The sequence below is a fragment of the Thalassophryne amazonica genome, chromosome 5 (genome assembly GCF_902500255.1).
Source record: "Thalassophryne amazonica chromosome 5, fThaAma1.1, whole genome shotgun sequence".
NCBI classification, from domain to species: domain Eukaryota; kingdom Metazoa; phylum Chordata; class Actinopteri; order Batrachoidiformes; family Batrachoididae; genus Thalassophryne; species Thalassophryne amazonica.
In genome coordinates, this window is record NC_047107.1 from 39,788,643 (window position 1) to 39,814,545 (window position 25,903).

Consider the following 25,903-nt stretch of genomic DNA (forward strand, 5'->3'; position numbering starts at 1 on the left):
CAGTGACTGAGTAAAAATCACAGTCACTACTTGATAGCCGTCCTCTCACCTGAAGTAGTGGAGATGGCTTAATGCTGCAGAGCAGAAAAGTGTGACATATAGGCTATTGAACATGTTCATGCTTGATATGCTCTCCATCCCTCCACAGCATCTTATGAAAATCATCCTGGTGGTTTTATGTGATCCTACTGACACTCACAAACAAGTTCAGACATGTTTTTCATAGAGGAGTCGACTGTTGACCCTGGCTGCAGTCGGCTCTCTAATGTATTTTGCTGCCTAACACAATAACAGACAGATGTGTCTCAGAAATGTAGTGACTGTTGTGGCTGTGAAGGCTGTTCTCATCATTATTACTCTAACACTCTTGTCCCACTGCTTCCAATGCACTTCTGATCAAATGCAGTCTGTTGCTTCTCTCTAGTGGTGATCTGTGGTACCTCCTCTTATTCCTCAGGGATGATAACTGATTCTGCAGAAAAGAACAATGAAGGAAAAATTCATTTCTGAAAAGCCATCAGTCAATTTCTGAAGTGGATACTCTGCCATCTGTGAAAGCTCTATAATAACAGTGGCTTAGTTTGTAGCACTGTTCCCTCCCACACAGCAAGAAGGTCCTGGGATCGCTTCCTGCTTGAGCCTTTCTGTATGGAATTTGCATGCTCTCTCTTTTCTCGCCGGTTTCTTTCCACAGACTGTCTGTTGCCAGAGTGAGACTCACATTTATCACAATGTGAATGTCTCATTTTGGCAATGAGGGGAAAATAAAACTTCAGTACTAACAAGATAATAGCTACGTGTTAACTTTTTTCTCCTCTTACCACGGCTGTCTGGCACATTAATGTTTTAACAAGTGGAAAAAGTTGCAATTCTTTGAGGCTGGCTCCAAAAAGGTTCTCATCAAAACCCATGATAAAATGTCCAACTTTAGAGTAAAAATAAACATGTTTACAGCCTGTTTAAAAAAAAAAACAAAAAAAAAAAACAGTTTTGGTCTTGATAACTTGTTTCCCCTCCTTGACAACTGTACTGGTTGGAGCTATTTATTTTTTAAACCACTCCTCTGATTAAGATGTTTTAATACATTACGCTATGCATAATTGGGGACATTGGTCGCTTTGAGCGACAGCTACAATAGTCTGTGCCGTGAGCTGAACTCAGAGCTCCAAATCGCACAGAGGCTGAGGTTGCCTACCAGGTTGCTGTGGAGGAATGTCTATTCTTTCTGAGTATTTTACTACAAATATTTGGAATAACATAGCATGTGGTGTAGTTAATTGTCCTTTCCATCGGGAAGGGTTCACTAGTCCAAAGGTTCACTCGTCTAAAGTTTCAGTATTCTGTGTGTGTCTTCTTCTTCTTTGTCTTTCGGCTGTTCCTGTTAGGGGTCGCCACAGCAGATCAATCGTTTCCATCTCACCCTGTCCTCTGTATCTTCCTCTGTCACACCAACCACCTGCATGTCCTCTCTCAGCACATCCATGAACCTCCTCTTTGGTCTCCCTCTTCTCCTCCTGCCTGGTGGCTCCATCCTCAGCATCCTTCTCCCTATATACCCTGGGTCCCTCCTCTGCACATGTCCAAACCATCTCAATCTCGCCTCTCTGACTTTGTCCCCAAACCGTCCCACCTGAGCTGTCCCTCTGATATGTTCATTCCTAATCTTGTCCATTCTTGTCACTCCCAAAGAGAATCTCAACATCTTCAGCTCTGCCACCTCCAGCTCTGCCTCCCGTCTTTTTGTTAGTGCCACTGTCTCTAAACCATACAACATAGCTGGTCTCACTACTGTTTTGTAAACTTTCCCTTTCACCCTTGCTGATATTCTTCGGTCACAAATCACTCCTACTACCTTTCTCCACCCACTCCACCCTGCCTGCACTCTCTTCTTCACCTCTCTACCACACTCTCCATTACTTTGAACAGTTGACCCCAAATATTTAAACTCATCTACTTTCACCACTTCTACTCCTTGTAACTGCACTATTCCACTGGGCTCCCTCTCATTCACACACATGTACTCAGTCTTGCTTCTACTGACTTTCATTCCCCTTCTCTCCAAAGCATATCTCCACTTCTCCAGACTAGACTCAACTTGCTCTCTACTCTCACTACAGATCACAATGTCATCTGCAAACATCATAGTCCATGGGGACTCCTGTCTGATCTCATCTGTCAATCTGTCCATCACCACTGCAAACAAGAAAGGACTCAGAGCTGATCCTTGGTGTAATCCCACCTCCACCTTGAATGAGTCTGTCATTCCGACTGCGCATCTCACCGCTGTCACACTATTCTTGTACATGTCCTGCACTACCCTAACATACTTCTCTGCCACTCCAGACTTCCTCATACAATGCCACAACTCTTCTCTTGGCACCCTATCATAAGCTTTTTCTAAGTCCACAAACACACAATGTAACTCTTTCTGTCCTTCTCTGTACTTTTCCAACAGTATTCTCAGAGCAAACATTGCATCTGTAGTGCTCTTTCTCGGCATGAAACCATATTGCTGCTCACAGATCTTCACCTGTTTTCTAAGCCTAGTTTCTACTACTCTTTCCCATAACTTCATGCTGTGGCTGATCAGCTTTATGCCTCTGGAGTTACTGCAGCTCTGCACATCACCCTTGTTCTTGAAAATAGGAACCAGCACACTTCATCTCCACTCCTCAGGCATCCTCTCACTTTCCAAGATTTTATTAAACAATCTGGTGAGAAACTCTACTGCCATCTCTCCTAGACATTTCCATGCCTCCATTGGAATGTCATCTGGACCAACTGCCTTGGTTCCACTCTTCATCCTCTTCATAGCAGCCCTCACTTCTTCCTTGCTAATCTCTTTTACTTCCTGATTTACTCTCACCACATCATCCAGCCTTTTCTCTCGCTCATTTTCTTTATTCATCAACTGTTCAAAATATTCCCTCCACCTTCTCAGCACACACTCCTCACTTGTCAGCACATTACCATGTGCATCTTTTACCACCCTAACCTGCTGCACATCCTTTCCAGCTCTGTCCCTTTGTCTGGCCAATCGGTACAAGTCCTTTTCTCCTTCCTTACTAACTTCTTGTACAGCTCGCAATATGCCTTTTCCTTTGCTTTTGCCACTTCTCTTCTCGCCTTACGCCGCATCTCCTTGTACTCCTGTCTACTTTCTTCATCTCTCCGACTATCCCAAAACTTTTTCGCCAACCTCTTTCTCCTTATGCTTTCCTGGACCTCTTCATTCCACCACCAAGTCTCCTTGTCTTCCTTCCACTGTCCAGATGTCATACCCAGTACTGCCCTAGCTGTCTCCCTCACCACATCTGCAGTACTTTTCCAGTTGTCCAAAATTGCTTCCCCTCCAACTAGTGCTTCTCTCACCTGCTTGCTAAATTTCACACAACAGTCTTCCTCCTTCAGCTTCCACCATCTGATCCTTTGTTGAGCTCTCACTCTCTTCTTCTTCTTTACCTCTAAAGTCATCCTACAAACAACCATCCTATGCTGTCTAGTGACACTCTCTCCTGCTACCACCTTATAGTCTGTGATTTTTTTTTAGCTTGCATCTCCTATAAAGAATGTAGTCCATCTGTGTGCACCTTCCTCCACTCTTATATGTTACCCTGTACTCCTCCCTTTTCTTAAAGTAGGTATTCACCACAGCCATTTCCATCCTTTTTGCAAAATCAACTACCATCTGTCCTTCCCCATTCCTATCCTTGATACCATATCTACCCATTACTTCCTCATCACCTCTGTTCCCTTCACCAACATGCCCATTGAAGTCTGCTCCTATCACCACTCTTTCATGCTTGGGCAGACTCTCCACCACCTCATCTAACACACTCCAGAAATCTTTCTCCTTCATCTCACAACCTACCTGTGGGGCATATGCACTGATGATATTCATCATCACCCCATCAATTTCCAACTTCACACTCATCACCCTGTCAGACACTCGCTTAACCTCCAACACACTTTTAACATACTCTTCCTTTAAAATGACCCCAACACCATTTCTCTTCCTGTCCTCACCATGGTACAACAACTCGTACCCACCGCCGATGCTCCTGCTCTTACGTCCCTTCCACTTGGTCTCTTGCACACACAATATGTCTACCTTTCTCCTCTCCATCATATCAGCCAGCAATCTCCCTTTACCAGTCATACTACCAACATTCAAAGTCCCCACTTTCATTTCCACCCTTCTAGTTTTCTTCTTCTCCCACTGTTCGTGGCAACGTTTTTCTCCTCTTCTTCGTCGTCTTCGCCCAGCAGTAGCCCAATTTCCACCGGCACCCTGTTGGGCAGTAGCACCGGTGGCGGACGTTGTTAACCCGGGCCGCGACCGATCCGGTATGGGAATTCGATTCTGAGTCTGCATATTGGGTTGGCTTCTTTTACGCCGGATGCCCTTCCTGACGCAATCCTCCTCATTTATCCGGGCTTGGGACCGGCACTCAGAATGTACTGGCTGCACACCCCATGTGGCTGAGTTAGTATTCTGTGTGTATTTCCTGAAAATTAAGCCAAACATTGCAATTCACAGGTTGGATAATTGCCATTTGAATTAAATGCCAAAGTCTTAATTACAGAATATTGTGTGTGATATTTTCATTGTACTTTATAACTTGCGAACTTAAAAAAAACAAAGTGATGTAGTTTTTTTTATTATTATTATTAAGTTAACATTCACTCTCATATTACAGATGAAAGAAATGTGTTTTAATTGAAAAGAAAAGCACATGCAAGTATACAGCTAGTAGTAGCTAGCAGTGTGTTGTGGTCAATGGTGTAAAATCGCTCTGGCGATCCGTGACTCATGTGAGAGGTTGTTTCAGTAGAGTTCTGGTTTAGGGCACAATGTAAACACACCTCATGAAGCGTGGACAACAAGACAACATCGGGGCACAGCAGAAGTTTATCACAGGTGCTACACCTCCTCTAGATAAGGTCATGATCTTATATATAAGGCTGACTGTGTGTGTGTGTGTATGTGTGTGTTCGCACATGCACACTTTCAATCTAAGGCCTGCAGTGAGCTCCCCCTTGGTGCCCCCAGTCAGCATACCAAGTTTGGTGTCGATTGCTTAATTACTGTGGCTGTTCACCCCAAACACAAACCGTGCCGCATACTTACATACATAAATTGCCTTTTATATATGTAGATCATCAGTGGTGGCACAGCTAACCAGAAAGTTATCTTCGATAACCGCTAATCCACTAACTGAAAAGTTAACTTTTATAATGCTAAACCAATAAACTGCTAAAAAAAATTTAGTGGAAGTTACAGCTAACTGCTAACTTTTAGCAGTGACTCCAGTACACTGGCATCTGCTGACAATCCAGTTTTGAGTTTAAGCACCATCGACGCTTCTGAGTAAAAGCAAAGGCGATCACAAACCCAACACGGACAACAAGTCAGAGCTTTTGTCTGTGTTTGGCATGCCCACTGCTGCAAGGAAGAGTCATTTATTGGAATGGAACAGAACAGACGTGTTGCAGGTGACATCAAACACAAAGTAAGTGTGATTCAGAGCAACAAATAATGACAGTGTGAATGTGAGTGTAATGACAGAATTGACCTTCTTTTCGATGAACTGTCCGGAATTAGTTTTGTTTTGAAATCAAAACCATAAGTGAAAACTGCTTTGCGTTTGAGGTGACCTGCCACACATCCGGACACTGCATGTTGAATATAAATTAGTTTTTCCTCTCTCTCTCTCTCTCTCTCTCTCTCTCTCTCTCTCTCTCTCTCTCTCTCTCTCTCTCTCTCTCTTTCCTCCTCCTCCTCCTCCTCTTTGTAGCAGCCTGGTAGTCCGCTCCCTTCTGCTGGGATAGAGTTCAGCTCCTCTGCAGCTGCCTGACTGCTGCAAAACATGTAACAGACAGGAACTAACACGTATAATTTTAAGGTTTATAAAAGTTTTTGACTGTTCAGCTTTCCTAGCTATGCCAACAAAAAATGATAGCGGACTGAAAATTAGCAGAACTAAATTTAGCGGAAGCTGATTAGTCCGCTGATGGTTTTCAAAGTTATCTGAAAAGCTAATCCACAACAAAAAAGTTAGCTTCGCTAATTAGCAGTCCGCGGATTAGCGGAACTGTGCCCACCACTGTAGATAATAATGAGCAGGGTGTTTGTTGGAGTACATTCCTCTCTACAGTTCTCAGACAACTTGCCTTGTTAAAAATAAATTAAAACATCCCAGCTGTGCTCCTGAATGTGGATCCAGCCTAAAATTTTTTGTGATTTAATGATTGAGTAATGCTGCTTTAATAAAAATCAGTAAAGTAATATTGTGAAAACATACTCTTGTTGGACATTATAATTCTCCAGGCTCATAGGTGTACTGTTAAATAGTAAACTTTATTGAAAAATTAATCCTCTGTATATCTGTACATTAATTTTACCACTGGGTATCCAACACCAGCAAGGTAATCCAGATGACCATCACCCTAGCCACGTCCTCCAGTCATTGAAGGCATTCTTAGCTAAAATGGGATGCATTCCTATTCTTTTCATAAATTATGCCTCCAGCTTTTTCTGGGTAGCATCTACACAGATACACGAAACATAAATGGAACTCTTCCAGTCAAGAAAGGCACATTGCTAATCTGCAAAGACACAAAACTCATGTCCATGATTTACCTGAGAATACACAGCTCTTAATCCAGCTGCAGTCTTAACCTAACTCTGACCTGAGCCTAAACAAAATATTTCCTTAACCTTAAAAGGCATTTTTATTGTTTCTTGTCACCAAAAGGAATGGATTTCAAGCTCAAATAGGATGGCACGAAATGTTGCTATATTGGCAGTGCCTGTCTCCGTGTAACTACCCGCCAATCCATAAATAGATACAGAAGTGGATCTTGCACAAAAGGGTGAAATGGGAAGAATGAATGAAACCCAAACATGTTCTGAATCTTAGAGTTACCAAACAAGTTAATGCTAACAGTCTAACTTGGGTTTGAGTGTTTGATTAGCACATATGAGTATGATTTTGGATGCTTTTTTCCATAGCTAGTGGCTTGGATGTGTATATTAAATAGCATGCCTGGCATATTGCCTCTGTAGCCACATCATCAGTAGACCTAATGCCACCAAGCTTCCTGCTAATTACTGCTAACCAGCGGTAACTTACAAATTAAATAATACTAAAAAGTCACTCAACAGAAATACTGAAGTGCTGACTTCTTAGATAAGATCAACTGTATTTATCCCGAAGGAAATTATTTGATTTGATTATTTGAAATTATTATAGAAGGTCCAAGTTAACTGCAAGCCATTTAAAGGCCTCCTGTCAAACATTTCTGCACTCTGTCATCTTCATCTTCTTTGGAAAGTTACTTCATTAGTTAATTTTTACAGTTATATTTTACAGTTACTTCATACAGTTAGTTCATTAGCAGCTGCGGACACCTTGTCGGCAGCTGCTGAATGTAATTAATAAAGTTACTCATAATCTAATTTGGTTATTTTTAAGATTTAGTACTCAGAAAAGTAACTATTAGTTACTTTGCTGATGAGTTACTTTGTTGATTGCTCAATCTTACGAGTAACCAAGTTACATTACTAGTTACCTTATTAGTTACATTACTTATTAGTTTAGTGGACTATTGTAATTCATTATTATCAGGTTGTCCTAAAAGTTCCCTAAAAAGCCTTCAGTTAATTCAAAATGCTGCAGCTAGAGTACTGACGGGGACTAGAAGGAGAGAGCATATCTCACCCATATTGGCCTCTCTTCATTGGCTTCCTGTTAATTCTAGAATAGAATTTAAAATTCTTCTTCTTACTTATAAGGTTTTGAATAATCAGGTCCCATCTTATCTTAGGGACCTCGTAGTACCATATTACCCCAATAGAGCGCTTCGCTCTCAGACTGCAGGCTTACTTGTAGTTCCTAGGGTTTGTAAGAGTAGAATGGGAGGCAGAGCCTTCAGCTTTCAGGCTCCTCTCCTGTGGAACCAGCTCCCAATTCAGATCAGGGAGACAGACACCCTCTCTACTTTTAAGATTAGGCTTAAAACTTTCCTTTTTGCTAAAGCTTATAGTTAGGGCTGGATCAGGTGACCCTGAACCATCCCTTAGTTATGCTGCTATAGACGTAGACTGCTGGGGGGTTCCCATGATGCACTGTTTCTTTTTCTTTTTGCTCTGTATGCACCACTCTGCATTTAATCATTAGTGATCGATCTCTGCTCCCCTCCACAGCATGTCTTTTTCCTGGTTCTCTCCCTCAGCCCCAACCAGTCCCAGCAGAAGACTGCCCCTCCCTGAGCCTGGTTCTGCTGGAGGTTTCTTCCTGTTAAAAGGGAGTTTTTCCTTCCCACTGTAGCCAAGTGCTTGCTCACAGGGGGTCGTTTTGACCGTTGGGGTTTTACATAATTATTGTATGGCCTTGCCTTACAATATAAAGCGCCTTGGGGCAACTGTTTGTTGTGATTTGGCGCTATATAAAAAAAAATTGATTGATTGATTGATTAGTTGCAAGTTTTCTGCAGATTCTAATAAAGTAATTACATAATGCTGCTAATGAAGTAACTGCATAAAGCAACTGTATAAAGCAACTAAAAAAGTAACTTGTCAACGTTACTTTTCACAACACTGGTCATCTTCCGTGTTTGGCCTCATGCCTCGTTTCTATTGGACATACGAAGCTATGTCACAGTGTGCAGCTGTGAACATTGGATTGAGTTGAACTTTGACAATGGTGAGTTTGACATGAAGCAGTGGTGCACGCTCCCGACAGAACATTGTGCAAGTTTGGCTTTTGCATATCGCAGTGCAACGTACCGTTTGCACAACACTCCTCATGGAAAATAATGGGTTTTAGAGCAATACACACTGCGTTTGCACGCTGGGTGCAAAAGGCCCTTAACACAAATAATCTCTTTTTCAGCCTTTTTTTTTTTTTTTTTTGACAAAGTAGTTGATTCATTCATGAACCTTTCCGAGTTTGCATACGTCTTGGACTTCATTTGCATCAGTCATTAAGAATTACTTCTGTATGGTACTCTGCAGTAATTCTGTCTAGACTAGGCAGGTTTCAAAAAGTGAATGATCGCACAAGAAGTAGGCTCATAAAAGAAGCCACCAAAACATGCAGGACAACTCTAAAGGTGTGACAGGTTTCTGGGGCTGTTGAAATTGAAATTGGGGCTGTGATTAGAGAAATTGCATTCTGCAACTTTTTTCTGTTGCGCTGCCAGTCAGACCTTCATAGTGACGTGAAACACAAAAATAGAACATCCAGGCATAGAAAATATATGTTAGAGACTCTGATATGCCTTCTTGGAAACTGTGGCTGAAATTTCACTTTTTTACGCTTAATGCTGTAATAGGAAATACACTGCTCCATACTGCTTACTGGTTTGTTTTAATGACATTTGTTTTGTTTTGTTTTTTTTTCCTTGTGTTGGTAACAATATAAACTTTGTACAGCAACAAATTAAAAATCAACAAATTCTATCATCTCCAACAAGGACAAATAGATTCTGTATGAATCCTGATACACCAAGTCAGTTGAAAAAGCAACTTTGTTTAGCTAAAATATGTCATATTCCTCAGATGTGTGGTGGAGCGGTGGCGGTCTTCATATGAGCTAACAGCCACTGGGAGAAATATGAGGCCTGCCATGGTACTAAATAACTGACAAAATATTCCACAGAACAGGAAAGTAAATCATAAATTCAATGTTAGTATGTGTTCTTGGAGATTTCAAACCAGTGTATCAAACCTTGTTCTGGAGTCTCCAAGAAACAAATGCATCAGTGTTGTGCTGCCACCTGCTGGCAGCCGCTGGACAGTTCAGGAATGTGCATCTACCCATAGAATGAGTTTCATGTTTAAAGGCAACACTCAGCACAGGGTCCGTCTTTACGTGCACAAACACATACACTGCTTGTTTTTTACGTGACAAAATGTAATCTTGTTTGCAACATTATCTTGTATTCTGTGAGGTTACCTGGTTACCGAGTAGAGCTGCCAGGTGTTCATAATATACAATAGAATATGATATTATACAATGCTTCTAGTTATTAGTCTGTTGGCGTTTCCCGTTAACAGTCACCCACCTGTCTAATTCTGTGATTCATCTGATTTGTAAACTGCATGTTTGATTTGGCACATATTATTATATCAGATTTATCCCACCATCAAAACATGTGCCAGCATACATGTGCTGAGGGTGGGAGCAAAGCATGGAACCTCATGCTGATTTGGCACAAGTTTCACACCCGTCCTGATGCAGCTGCAGATATACAAGGAGAACTGCCACAGTAAGTTATGATCCTGGAACCTTGTTGCTAAGGTCTGTGAAACCAGACATGGGGAGTAAGTACAAAGCCCACACGGGTGGTGGAATTGATCTCATCACCTTCTAGCTGTGAGGAAAGTCTATTTACCTTTGTGCCACCATGCTAAAATGTTTTTACACTGAATTTGTGTTTTTAACGAAAGCAGCTTTAAAAATGATCCATATTGTGAGGTGTGTTGAATAAGACCAGGATTGGTGCTGACTCAAAATCCATCAGCATTGCGTAAGACTCTAACAGGTTAAGATTCTCTTCACCTGTTAATTAAAACCAGAATAAAGTAGCTCTCACAGCTTGAGGTGACTTTCTTTTTCATGAATAACAGAGCCTGAAATAAAGAATTGCTTGGACCAGAGTCACAAATACACAGCTTGGATAATGATAACTAGCAAGTTGGGCATTTTCATTTTATAAGCTTTTAAGCTATTTACAGTATGTTCAATGAAATTATAACTTGCGAACCATTTAGCTGTCTTGCCATTTGCTAGTTCCCCAACTCATCCCAGCAGGGGTGTCGCCAGGGATTTTGGGTCCCATGAAAAGAAATTTTACCCACCCCCCTCCCCCCAACGGAGTGGCTGCCCGGCTTGCAGAAAATTTTGATGCATAGCTTTATGTAAAACAGTTTTACATAAAGCTATGCATTTTAAAGATATTTTTGACTATCATTCCCATATTTGTGAAAAGAAAAACATGATTTGACAGTTACTTGGTAGGGGAAGCACTGAAAATACAATGAAATTCATTTAGATTAAATTATTTGCTGCAAGACTGATACTCTACTGACAAAATGTCAGTTGATGGCGTTGATGGCGCTGCTCGACGCGAGCGGCAGCCTCTCCAGTAGCTCCGTCTGAAGTGCGTCTTTTCTTCTTTTTTTTTTCTCTTTGTAAGTTAGTACACACGTCTGGTGTGAATATATTATTATATCCGATGGATATGTGCACTTCATTTATTTCATACACGCGGGCCAGCGAAGAATATTGTGTTTATTCTCGGGAAGAACTGCTGGCCCTACGGCCGAAGGGACACGAGGGCATTGTCCACACAATCCCGGAGGAGCTGAGGCGGAAGTATCGGGGCTGCAAAGCCGGCGCTAAGCTAAAGGCCAGGCTAAAGGCTAAGAACGCGGCGAAGCGGCGATATACGAGGGCTGTCAATAAAGTATAGGTCCTTTTTATTTTTTTCAAAAACTATATTGATTTCATTCATATGTTTTTACATCAGACATGCTTGAACCCTCGTGCGCATGCGTGAGTTTTTCCACGCCTGTCGGTGACGTCATTCACCTGTGAGCACTCCTTGTGGGAGGAGTCGTCCAGCCCCTCGTCGGAATTCCTTTGTCTGAGAAGTTGCTGAGAGACTGGCGCTTTCTTTGATCAAAATTTTTTCTAAACCTGTGAGACACATCGAAGTGGACACGGTTCGAAAAATTAAGCTGGTTTTTGGTGAAAATTTTAACGGCTGATGAGAGATTTTGAGTTGATACTGTCACTTTAAGGACTTCCCACGGAGCGAGACGTCGCGCAGCACTCCCAGGCGCCGTCGTCAGCCTGTTTCAAGCTGAAAACCTCCACATTTCAGGCTCTATTGATCCAGGACGTCGTGAGAGAACAGAGAAGTTTCAGAAGAAGTCGGTTTCAGCATTTTATCCGGATATTCCACTGTTAAAGGAGATTTTTTTAATGAAAGACGTGCGGACGGGTCCGCGCGTCGGGACGCAGCCGGCGCGGTGCGGCGGCACAGGAAAAACACCTCCATGTTGATAACCATTTGTAAAATCCAGGCGGCTTTTGATGGCTTTCAGTGGAGTGAGTATATGAGAAATTGTTTAACAGCTGGACATGTTCCAACTTGTCCTTAAGGCTTCCAACGGAGGTGTTTTTCCTGTGGCAGAGCGTCGCGGCGGCTGTGAGCCGACGCTGCAATCCGCCCGCACGTCTTTCATTAAAAAAATCTCCTTTAACAGTGGAATATCCGGATAAAATGCTGAAACCGACTTCTTCTGAAACTTCTCTGTTCTCTCACGACGTCCTGGATCAACAGAGGCTTAAATGTGGAGGTTTTCAGCTTGAAACAGGCTGACGACGACGCCTGGGAGTGCTGCGCGACGTCTCGCACCATGGGAAGTCCTTAAAGCTACAGTATCACCTCAAAATCTCTCATCAGCCGTTAAAATTTTCACTGAAAACCAGCTTAATTTTTCGAACCGTGTCCACTTCGATGTGTCTCACAGGTTTAGAAAAAATTTTGATCAAACAAAGCGCCAGTCTCTCAGCAACTTCTCAGACAAAGGAATTCCGACGAGGGGCTGGACGACTCCTCCCACAAGGAGTGCTCACAGGCGAATGACATCACCGACAGGCGTGGAAAAACTCACGCATGCACACGAGGGTTCAAGCATGTCTGACGTAAAAACATATGAATGAAATCCATATAGTTTTTGAAAAAAATTAAAAGGACCTATACTTTATAGGTCCTCCCCTATAATAACTTCGCCCGCTTTGAGGCCCTTAACACCACACCGGCGCACAAGTCCCCCCCCCCCCTCTGGGTGACCAGGTGATCACACTGACTGCAGACAGTGTGAGGAGAACATTCAGCAGGATCAATGCCCGAAAAGCATCTGGTCCTGACAACATTGCTGGCCGCGTACTGAGGGATTGCGCGGGGGAAGTCGCAGATGTCTTTTCGGACATCTTTAACACCTCGTTGCGCCAGTCGGTCGTTCCCACGTGCCTCAAAGCCACCATCATCATCCCGGTGCCGAAGAAGTCCACACCATCTAGCTTCAACGACTACCATCCTGTCGCACTCACCTCCATCATCATGAAGTGCTTCGAACGGTTAGTCATGAAACACATCAAGTCCGCACTCCCCCCCTCCCTAGACCCTTTCCAGTTTGCATACCGGTCCAACCGCTCAACAGAGGATGCCATCAGTGCTGTCCTCCATCCAGTCCTCACACACTTGGACAATAAAGACTCATATGTTAGGACGCTGTTCATTGATTTCAGTTCAGCATTCAACACCATCATCCCTCAGCAGCTGGTCATCAAACTCGACCAACTGGGTCTGAACACCTCACTGTGCAACTGGCTGCTGGACTTCCTGACCGGGAGACCTCAGGCAGTGCGGGTCGGCAGCAACACATCCCACACCATCACTCTGAACACGGGGGCCCCCCAGGGATGTGTGTTGAGCCCCCTCCTCTTCACACTGCTGACCCACGACTGCACACCACTTCACAGCTCAAATCTCATCGTCAAGTTTGCGGATGACACAACCGTGGTGGGTCTCATCAGGAACAACGACGAGACCCACTACAGGAGCGAGATCAGCCGGCTGACCATGTGGTGCGAGAACAACAATCTCCTTTTGAATGTGGAGAAGACGAAGGAGATTGTTGTGGACTTCAGGAGAGTGCACAACCAACACTCCCCTCTGACCATCGATGGTGCTGCTGTGGAGAGGGTGAGCAGCACCAAGTTCCTGGGTGTGCATATGTCGGAGGATCTCTCCTGGACCACTAACACCGCATCACTGGCCAAGAGGGCTCATCAACGCCTCTACTTTCTCCGCAAGCTTCGAAGAGTCGGAGCAACACCACACATCATGTGCATGTTCTACAGGGGTACGATCGAGAGTGTCCTGTCATGCTGCATCACGGTGTGGTACGGCGCCTGCACAGTGACTTGCCGTAGGTCCCTTCAACGCATCGTGAGAGCAGCGGAGAAGATCATGGGCACCTCTCTCCCACCCCTCCAAGAACTGTACAACACCCGCCTCACCCGGAAAGCCACTAAGATCGTAAGTGACCCCACTCATCCATTACGTAGTCTCTTCAGCCTGCTGCCGTCGGGGAGGAGACTGCGCAGTCTCCAGGCCAAGACCAGCCGGCTGAGAGACAGCTTTTTCCACCAGGCTGTCAGGACACTCAACTCCCTCCCTGCTTTGCCCCCTTTCCCCCTGTTGCCCTCCACTCACACATAAACACAAACTGGACTGTTTCACTTTCCACTCCCGTCAATTCCCTAACCTCCCTAACCTAAGCTGCTGTGAAGATATTGCACTTTATACATACAATACTCTCTGCACAATGATCAACAACTGTATATATTCTTGCTCTGGTCATGGAATTTGCACATATCCATTACTGCTGAATGTTGTCCTGCCACTTTGCACTATAAGTATTTGTTTGTTTACAATTCTGCACTTGATACTTATACTTTATTATATTTCTACACTTGATACTTATACTTATACTTTGTTATTATATTTCTACACTTGATACTTATACTTTGTTATTATATTTCTTTAATACCTTCTTTTGTGAGGTCAGGGAGTCCAGAGATCAGGTATTTCAGTTCTCAATATGTCTGTGATGTATTGTAGAAATGACAATAAAGCTGACTAAGACTAAGACTAAGACTAAGATTTTATTGACAGACCTCGTAAACCCTCGGTTCTGTCGGTGGTCATGGGGAATGTTAACTCGCTGACCAACAAATCCGATGAGCTGGCGGGACTGGTGAAGAATCAGAGGCTCTACAGGGAGTGCAGTCTACTGTGTTTCATGGAGACGTGGCTCACTAGCAATACTCCGGATGCTAACCTGGAGCTACCTGGACTCACCATGCTGAGAGCGGACAGGGACGTGATGCGAAGCGGCAAGCGTAAAGGTGGGGGACTTGCACTGTTTATTAACCACAGATGGTGCAACCCTAGTCATGTAAACATAAAGGAGATTGTCTGTTGTCGGGACATTGAACTGATGGCGGTGAGTCTCCGACCATATTACATGCCGAGGGAGTTCACACACGCCATCTTTACGTGTGTTTACATTCCTCCATGGGCTGACGCACAGGCGGCGTGTGACGTCATCCACTCCACCATCGTAGCGCTGCAGACACAACACCCTGAGGTCTTCTTCGCGATCTCTGGTGATTTTAATCATGTCACACTGAACTCCACTCTCCCTGCTTTTCATCAGTTTGTGGACTGTCCCACCAGAAAGAACAGGTCTATTGATCTGATGTATGCCAACGTGAGGGAAGCATACACAGCTACTCCACTACCACCATTGGGAAAATCAGATCACAATCTGGTTTTTCTACAGCCTCAGTAGAAACCACTGGTACTGAGGCAGCCCATTACTACACGTTCATTCAGAGTCTGGTCTCCTGAGGCAGAAGCTCTCAGGGACTGCTTCGAGACTACGGGCTGGAGCGTGCTGCAGGACACACATGGTGAGGACATTGATGGAGTGACACACTGCATCACGGGCTACCTGAACTTCTGTAGGGACGTTGCTGTTCCCATAAAAACTGTACGTTGCTTTCCAAACAACAAGCCCTGGATCACCAGCGATGTCAAGAATCTTCTAAACCAAAAGAAGAGGGCGTTCAAAGACGGAGATGGGACGGAGCTTAGGCGTGTACAGCGGGAACTAAAGGCTTGCCTTAAAGAGGCCAAGGAGTCCTACAGGAAGAAGGTGGAGAGAAAGCTGCAAGACAACAACATGAAGGAGGTCTGGGATGCAATGAAAACCATCACAGGCTGCAAAAGCAGCAGCCGCAGCCCAGTAGATGGGGGTGTGGACAGAGCAAACCAGTTTAACGACTTTTTTAACAGGTTTGATTGTTCTACCTCTGCAAACCCCCCATCAACCCCTCCCGCAGCAGTTATCACTTCATCACCATCAAAACCCCCAGCAAATCAGCCCTCACCCTCACCATCATCATCATCACCGTCAGCACCAAAACCCACAGTGGATCAGCCATCGTCCTCACCCTCACCATCCTCACCACCATCATCATCATCACAGTCAGCCGGAACAAGCACCCACTCTCACCGTCCTCCCTCCTTCACGACAGACCAGGTCAGGAGAGAGCTAAGGAGACTCCACCCCAGGAAGGAAGTGTGTCCCAGAATGCTTAAGGCCTGCGCCAATCAACTGGGGGAGCCCCTCCAGCATGTTTTCAACCTGAGCCTGCGTCTCAGAAAGGCCCCAGTCACATGGAAGACATCCTGTGTCATTCCAGTTCCTAAGAAGGCACACCCGAAGGAGCTGAATGACTACAGGCCAGTCGCTTTGACATCCCACGTGATGAAGACCATGGAGCGACTGCTGCTGAGCGTCCTCAGACCTCAGGTCAGACATGCTGAGGACCCACTGCAGTTTGCATACAGGGAGAAGGTGGGAGTGGAGGACGCCATCCTCTACCTCCTTCACAGGGCCCACTCTCATCTGGACAGGGGTAACAGCGCTGTGAGGGTCATGTTTTTTGACTTCTCCAGTGCCTTCAACACCATCCAGCCCCTGCTACTGAGAGACAAGCTCATGGAGATGGAGGTGGACACTCATCTGGTCACCTGGATCACTGATTATCTAACTGGAAGACCACAATACGTCAGACTCAGTAACTGCACCTCGGACACAGTGATCAGTAGCACTGGAGCACCACAAGGAACTGTGCTCTCTCCAGTTCTGTTCACTCTGTACACATCAGACTTCAGTTACAACTCGGAGTCGTGCCACATGCAGAAGTTTTCAGACGACACTGCTATTGTGGGATGTGTGCGAGAGGGACAGGAAAGAGAGTACAGGGACCTGATACAGGACTTTGTGGAGTGGTGCAAATCAAACCACCTGCAGCTGAACATTGCCAAAACAAAGGAGATGGTAGTGGACTTCAGAAGGTCCGGGCCCACTCTGCAGCCAGTCTCCATTGAGGGGGTTGATGTGGAGGTGGTCCAGACTTACAAATATCTGAGGACACTTATGGACGATAGGTTGGATTGGTCAGCCAATACTGACACCCTCTACAGGAAGGGACAGAGCAGACTGTACTTCCTGAGGAGGTTAGGGTCCTTCAGGATCTGCCATAAACTCCTGCGAATGTTCTACCAGTCTGTGGTAGCCAGTGTCCTCTTCTCTGTGGTGGTCTGCGGGGGAGCAGCATGAAGAGGAGGGACGCCGGGCGACTGGACAGGCTGGTGAGGAAAGCTGGTTTAGTGCTGGGAACAGAGCTGGAGACACTAACATCAGTGGCAGAGAGAAGGACCCTCTGTAAACTGCTGGCCATCATGGACAATGTTGAGCACCCTCTGCACAGCGCCATCATCAGGCAGAGGAGCTCATTCAGCAGCAGACTGCTGTCCCAGTCCTGCCACACGGACAGATTCAGGAAGTCTTTTGTCCCTCAGGCCATCAGACTGTTCAACTCTTCCCATCTCAGTAAGAAATAATCCTGTGACACATCTGTTTGACCTTTTATTGCTTTCTTTTGCACTACCAACACTGTTTACACTGCTTACTTCTTTGCACAACCTACACTGTTCACATTGTGTACTGTTTACATCTGTGCTACCTCCTCACTACTGCACTACTACATTTACTCCTCCGTCATATTCTCTGAGACTGGATGCTGCACTTGCACACAAATTTATTTTATTTTTAGTTAGTAGCTTTTATTGATTAGTCCATTTTTCTTTTATTTACTTAACCCTATTTTGTGTGTCTGGTGCAATGTGTGTGTCTTGTCTAATGTGTAAGCTGCTGGATGCCTTGAATTTCCCTCTGGGATCAATAAAGTATCTATCTATCTATCTAAATACATGTGGAAAACATTTAGGTCTTGCAAGATCAGCTAGCTGTCAATTATTTGGATGAAGGTCAGTGTCATTATCAAATGTAAGATTTCCATAGCCCTTCCTGTCTTCATGCCCATGGGTACTATTACTGTACCTAGTTTGTACATTATAATAATAAATTCCCTTTATTGTCATTGTACATACATACATACATACAACATTTGTGCTCTGTTGTGTCTAATTACACTTAGACACAACCCAACCAATAGGAGCAGTGGGCAGCCACAGTCCAGCATCCAGCTCCAGATGCAGAGACGCAGCCCTGGTCAGGGACAAAGAAAGGAGCAGACCCTGAATGAGTGTGTTTTTGATTGTGAGAGTAAACCCACACACAGACACAGGGAGAACATACAAGCTCCACACAGAAAGGATGGAAAGCACTCCCACAACCTCCATCAGATAATAATCAGTGTTAACCACTGACCGTCATTATATGACTGCGTGGTTGAACATTGCTGTTGCTCCTTTGCTTCCATCATCAAATGCTCTCATGCCTAGGCTCCTCTTTCAAACGACCTTGTACAATGCCATACAGTATCAGCAGTATATAACCCTCTGGAGTCGAATGACGTGCCCTCGCATAAAAAGTCACATGACCTAATTAAGCGGACGTAACACTCAATCTGCTGCCCTCTGAGGCAGCAGATTTCCAGATCCAGATCTCTGCTCGGGTGCACAGCAGAGACACACCCCAGCGCTGACTGCTGGAATATGGAGTAGAACGCAGACACTGCTCCAGCAGTAAGCAGATTTCAGCCTCAGAGAACACCAGGAGTCCAGGTGGATACACTTTCCACCCAAAGTCCAAAACACCTTTTGTTTTTTGCAAGTGACACAATTAGAACAATTTGCACCAACACCAATAACATTGCTGCAAAAAACAAGACATTAGGGAAAAAATACAACTGGACAGACATTGAAATGGAAGATCTGTACAGATTTTTTAGACTTCTGATACACATGACGGTGTCACTGCCAAGTTTCGAGTCAGGCCTCTTTATGATGACATCCTCAGTGACTGCCAGGCTTATTACCACCCGAGGAGGGAGCTGGCAGTGGATGAAAGGATGGTGGCGACGAAGGAAAATACTGGAATGACTCAATATTTGAAGGACAAGCCAACAAAATGGGGCATGAAACTTTTTGTGTTGGTTGTTTTAAGTAATGGCTACACACTCAAGTTGACCATTTACACTGACAAGACTGTGACGATGTGGTCATGAACCTGATCCAGCCATCCTCGCTTGGTGCTGGGTACCACATTTACATGGACAATTTTTACATGAGTCCCAATCTGTTCATGGACCTGGCTAACATGAAGTTTGGGGCATTTGGCACATACAGGGAGAACAGATGAGGATGCCCCAGAGGGAAGACAAATGCTCTCACAAAAACATCTGAAAGAGGATCGATAAGATGGATAAGAGAGGGGCCTCTGGTGTTTGTAAAGTAGATGGACACACGGGCGGTGTCTGTGTGCTCCACCATCCATCATGCGTTTTCCGGTGAGACAGTACCGAGAAGGGTGAAGGATAGGAAGGATTGTCGCTGGACGGTGAAAGACATTCCCTATCCTACCCCAGTGTTGGCTTACAATAAAAACATGGGTGGAGTTGACCCATCTGACCAGCTCATCCAGTACTACTCCACCCATCAGAAAACTGCTCGCTGGTACAGGACAGTGTTCCTGAACTTCCTTGACACTGCAACCACAAATGCATTAATTTTGTATCGTGAGATCAGTAGTGGCAAGCAAGTGCACCCCATGACACACAAGGACTTAATGGTGGAGCTGGTGTGTCAACTGTTTGGCACAGACAGAACAGGTGTCCCACAGAACAGGAGCCAGAACCACATTCCTGTGCCAATTGTGACAGACACAGATTGAGGTGCCAACGGTGCCTTCAGGTGGACAACAAGAGGAGTGACACACCATGGGAGTGTCAGGCATGCGATGTGCCCTTCTTTGTTGTATTGGACAGGAAATAATTTGTGTTTCATCTTATTTTGACATCTGATTGTTTTGTAAATAGTTTAGCATTAGCATTTCCTGCACTGTATGTTTTTGAAATGTACAATTTATGTTTACGTTCTAAATCTTATTGTGATATCTGTGGCAGTAATTAAACCATTACTTAAAAAGCCATCACTTGACCCAGCTATCTTAGCTAATTATAGGCCAATCTCCAACCTTCCTTTTCTCTCAAAAATTCTTGAAAGGGTAGTTGTAAAACAGCTAACTGAACATCTGCAGAGGAATGGTCTATTTGAAGAGTTTCAGTCAGGTTTTAGAATTCATCATAGTACAGAAACAGCATTAGTGAAGGTTACAAATGATCTTCTTATGGCCTCAGACAGTGGACTCATCTCTGTGCTTGTTCTTTTAGACCTCAGTGCTGCTTTTGATACTGTTGACCATAAAATTTTATTACAGAGATTAGAGCATGCCATAGGTATTAAAGGCACTGCGCTGCGGTGGTTTGAATCATATTTATCTAATAGATTACAATTTGTTCATGTAAATGGGGAATCTTCTTCACAGACTAAGGTTAATTATGGAGTTCCACAAGGTTCTGTGCTAGGACCAATTTTATTCACTTTATACATGCTTCCCTTAGGCAGTATTATTAGACGGCACTGCTTAAATTTTCATTGTTACGCAGATGATACCCAGCTTTATCTATCCATGAAGCCAGAGGACACACACCAATTAGCTAAACTGCAGGATTGTCTTACAGACATAAGGACATGGATGACCTCTAATTTCCTGCTTTTAAACTCAGATAAAACTGAAGTTATTGTACTTGGCCCCACAAATCTTAGAAACATGGTGTCTAACCAGATCCTTACTCTGGATGGCATTACCCTGACCTCTAGTAATACTGTGAGAAATCTTGGAGTCATTTTTGATCAGGATATGTCATTTAAAGCGCATATTAAACAAATATGTAAGACTGCTTTTTTGCATTTACGCAATATCTCTAAAATTAGAAAGGTCTTGTCTCAGAGTGATGCGGAAAAACTAAATCATGCATTTATTTCCTCTAGGCTGGACTATTGTAATTCATTATTATCAGGTTGTCCTAAAAGTTCCCTGAAAAGCCTTCAGTTAATTCAAAATGCTGCAGCTAGAGTACTGACAGGGACTAGAAGGAGAGAGCATATCTCACCCATATTGGCCTCTCTTCATTGGCTTCCTGTTAATTCTAGAATAGAATTTAAAATTCTTCTTCTTACTTATAAGGTTTTGAATAATCAGGTCCCATCTTATCTTAGGGACCTCATAGTACCCCCAATAGAGCGCTTCGCTTTCAGACTGCAGGCTTACTTGTAGTTCCTAGGGTTTGTAAGAGTAGAATGGGAGGCAGAGCCTTCAGCTTTCAGGCTCCTCTCCTGTGGAACCAGCTCCCAATTCGGATCAGGGAGACAGACACCCTCTCTACTTTTAAGATTAGGCTTAAAACTTTCCTTTTTGCTAAAGCTTATAGTTAGGGCTGGATCGGGTGACCCTGAACCATTCCTTAGTTATGCTGCTATAGACTTAGACTGCTGGGGGGTTCCCATGATGCACTGAGTGTCTCTTTCTCTTTTTGCTCTGTATGCACCACTCTGCATTTAATCATTAGTGATTGATCTCTGCTCCCCTCCACAGCATGTCTTTTTCCTGGTTCTCTCCCTCAGCCCCAACCAGTCCCAGCAGAAGACTGCCCCTCCCTGAGCCTGGTTCTGCTGGAGGTTTCTTCCTGTTAAAAGGGAGTTTTTCCTTCCCACTGTCGCCAAGTGCTTGCTCACAGGGGGTCGTTTTGACCATTGGGGTTTTTACGTAATTATTGTATGGCCTTGCCTTACAATATAAAGCGCCTTGGGGCAACTGTTTGTTGTGATTTGGCGCTATATAAATAAAATTGATTGATTGATTGATTGATTGATTGATATCTGACTGTTTTGTAAATAATTGTACAAAAATACCTGAAGCATTTCCTGCATTTATGTAAATAGTTGTAATTAAGTTTGTTTTTGCTACATTTGTACATACATTTTTGAAATTTACAATTTATATTTACATTTTAAATAATGAAAATGGTTTGTTAAACAAGTTTGTGGTTTTCACAGTCAAAAAACAAACTTTTCTACTTGGATTTTATGTTTTTGTGTGATTTTAGGTTTACTGTGTTAATATAGTAGGTCGGAGTGAATGAAGAACCGTAAAGTCACACAGGTGGGTTTGTGCTGGAAAAAAATGACACCAAACAAGGCCAGGTAAACACTTTTTAAAGGTAAATTATAAAGGTAAAACCAAAAGTATTAAAAAACAGCCAATTATACTCTGGAGGGTTAACCTTTACACGTCATCTGCAGCATGAACACAACTTGTCTGTAATTTTACAATAAAAATGCTGTCATTTCATGCAGTTCATTTGGACCCATGATGCATGATGCAGGTAAGCTTTGAAAAATAACAGAACACAAGTTGTTTTATTGTTAGCTTTGTTTGGGTGTTGCTTTGTTTTAATTAAACAGTCGGACTCCCCTGGTCCGCACCGGTTCTAAAAACTACATAAATTTGTTACAGTACAGAGCTGTGTAACTGATGCATAGGCAAAAACTGCATTATGCACAATTTCATGGGGGGAGTGCAACAGAAAAGGATTTTCCTAAAAAGAAGACATGAAGTTGTATGGAAAGTTTGCCAGAAGCCACAGGAGAGCCTTAAACCTAAATTTGATCTGTTTACTTGAATAAAAGTTCTCCTCTGGCCCAATCCACCCTGAAGCTTTGACTGGTGATGTAACACACACATTTGCACTATGCAAAGTTTCTCCAGTCACAGCCCCAGAAGCCCGTAACTCTTTCAGAGTTGCTATGTGTGTCTTGGTGGCTTCAATCACAAACTTCCTTCTTGCATGTACATTCCAACCCTCCCACCCCCGTGACCCTTAATCAGAATAAACGGGAAAAGAAAATAAATGTACTAGAGATTTTGGTTCACACTGGCTTTAAAGATCATTTTAGAAATGTTATCGAGAAGCGTGATGGGTTTGTTTTATTGTTATTATTTGATACAATTAAAAGGAGACCCCAGGGAAGACCTAGGACTAGGTGGAGAGATTATATCTCCACACTGGCCTGGGAACGCCTCAGGACCCGACTCGAACCCGGGTAAGCGGTTGAAGATGAGTGACAATTAAAAGTGTTAAAGGCTGAGGGTGCCCAAACATAACAAAACACAAGCACAGCCCAAACACAAGATGTATACAGATACATATGGAGTCAAAGCACTGCAAAGTTTTGAAGGGAAAGTTGTTCTTTGTTTTTCTTGCAGGACGCTGGATTTGACTTTGGACCTGAAGGACCCGCATTTTCCTGAAAATAATCTGGGAAGCCTAGAACTATCTGTCACTCTGTCACCAAAGGAGGGAGACGTGAGAGATGCTGTAAGAAATCTACACACATCTGTACACACGACACCACTTTATATTCACTTGCATTTTGCTTACCACAGCATATTTAATCCTTAACACGTTACGCTAAGATATATTCATAGGTCCAAGACAGCAACTCTCCAGGATTAAATGATGCCTTGAAGATGTCATTTAAGTGAATTGGTTTCTCTGACATCAGGAGCTCTGGTATTCTCTGGACTTGAACTGCAACACTATAATTGTAACACACTGGATTCAGTCAGCATGAGCAGCACAAAAGTCTTCAACATAGTAAATGCATAAACATAACTGTAATTAACATGTTCTGAGGAAAAGTTACACATTCAAAGAAGCCTGGATTCTCTTTCTTAATTATTTTGGTTTGAGTCTCAGCAGGCATACTCAATGGATCAGAGTTGCATTTATTTGTGTGCAGTTATTTGTTTGGATAATTGGACCCCTGTATGCTTTATCCAGAACAAGACGGAGTCACAGGGGAAATTTTTTATTCCTTTTGATCACATATCTTAATTCTGCTACTTATTTAGTTCAGAGGGTTCACATTTGACACAACAAAACTCTATTTAGGTTAATTGTCATTTTGAATTTCTCCTGCTGTGATGAAAATGAGTACATTTTTCTACAAGACACTCTTTGTTGCCATCTAGTGGTATACAAGGGGAAGAATACATCTACTTTACTTTTGTTAACGACACGAGACTGCACTGCTTCAGCCACAACACACTCATCAACAGATTTTACTGACCTGATTCCTCTAAAAATGAAAAAAAGGCAATGTCAGGGAAAATGTGCAGCAGCAGGCACACAAGTTCATCAAGAGTCTAAATGTGGAGGACCAATATTTACAGTGCAGTGTCTACCATTCCAAAAAATACTTCCTGATCTGCAGAGGTGATATGCATATGTCCATATGGGCTGCACTGTGTTGCCAAAACAAGTAACATATTATGCAAAATCACAGTGTGGCATGTAGAAATTATTTAAACCTTATTGTATAAATAATATTGTATATCTATTAGTCCATGAATACTGACAGTGCTGCTTCACAACCTATGTTGATTTTTGCAAAGCGTTTGATTCAGTTGTTCTGACTACTTTCTGCGATACCCTGCAAATTCATGGGATCCCTAAGAGGTTACTGGACATTGTAGCATCCTATGCATGCTTGCATGGACTGGGCATTGAGGAAACCAGCGTATTTGGTGCTTCTGCTGGGGAAAAAGGCTTACTGCCCTTGACTTTGTGGATGATGCTGTGATCTTTGCAGAGTCTATCAATACCCTGACTGCAGGACTTGAGAAGCTGACTGAGGAATCAGAGATTCTAGGTTTGAGATTCTCCTGGATCATGACTAATGCCCCATTTACACCGGACTGAGACCTATATAAGACCTACAAGATCATGACATTTTGTCAACTCTCACAAGTCTTGGCTGGTCTCCATTGTGATCTGTTATTTGCGTTTACTGAGTTGTGTTTCGATCGCAACTCAGTCAGTCATGGACCCGGTGTAAATGGGGTGTTAGATTTAGCCTTTTACAATTTCCTGGAATCAGCTTTCACAAGTATTTCTGTATGTGGTAAATGTGTTGATCTTGGCGAGACATTCATTTATCTCATCAGTGATATTTATGTCTCTGGGTCTTCGGCTTTTAAGATCAAGAGACACCTGGGAAGAGGTTGCTTCACAAAGGTGTTTGGCGATGCTGATATTTTTGCAGGAAAAAGACCCAACTTTTTCGGGTCCTGTTTTCATCTGTCTTCTTGCTGTAGTCCTCTCTCAATCGCATTGCGTGTTTGACTCCTCCTACTCACTCCACTCGGGATGCAAACCTAGGCTCTGGCCTGAGTGGTCAGAGTATCCTTTTGGCTGTCGGGGGAGTGAGGTCTGCTGACTACCACATGCACAGTGACTCCTGCTAGCCTTGGTCACATATGGTTGTAAGGCTTGAACGCTAACCAGTGACCTAAGGTGTTGACTGGATGTCTTTGGTAGGTGTCCTCGGAGGATCATTAGATCCTTTATGTGGAATGAGCTGTTATTCACGGAGATTAAGATGAGAATTATCACTTGCACTGTGAGGGAGCATCAGCTTTGGCATTTTGGCCATGTGGTACATTTCCCTGTGCACGATCCAGTGCACACAAACAAAAAGGCTTGATCCCATGGCCGAGGCAACACCACTCTGATGTAACACATCAGTTGTTACCATAGCGATCTGTCATACTGGATACAAACAAAATTGCATTGATATTAAACTATGGAATGCAACAATGATGTTCACTGATTACACCTAAATGCAATTTGTGCTTTAAAATTGTGACTGCTGCATCATAGAGGATGGGATGAAATTTTAAACTTTTTATGGACTGCTTGTGCATGTGTCAACTTTCACAGCTGGGTCATAGAGCAATCACAGAGAATTTATATATTTGCAAAATGGACTGTCCACACAGTTTAGACCAACTGGTGGCAAAACAATCTGGGTTTGC

At 43.5% G+C, this 25,903-nt stretch overlaps 1 protein-coding gene and 1 long non-coding RNA gene across 2 annotated transcripts in view; one reads left to right on the forward strand and one right to left on the reverse strand.

The window, feature by feature from the left end:
• Positions 1 to 25,903, forward strand: part of mctp1a (multiple C2 domains, transmembrane 1a) — a 606,655-nt gene that overhangs the window by 345,036 nt on the left and 235,716 nt on the right. The window contains exon 5 of the mRNA XM_034170058.1: positions 23,291 to 23,402. Coding sequence (XP_034025949.1) covers positions 23,291 to 23,402 — 112 coding nt within the window. The remainder of the gene's footprint in view (positions 1 to 23,290; positions 23,403 to 25,903) is intronic.
• On the reverse strand, positions 1,797 to 25,670 carry LOC117510361. Its single transcript, XR_004560691.1, has 4 exons — positions 25,607 to 25,670; positions 9,298 to 9,302; positions 8,208 to 8,214; positions 1,797 to 1,806 (listed from the first exon to the last, which is right to left on the reverse strand). It is a non-coding gene; the product is annotated as an uncharacterized LOC117510361 (long non-coding RNA).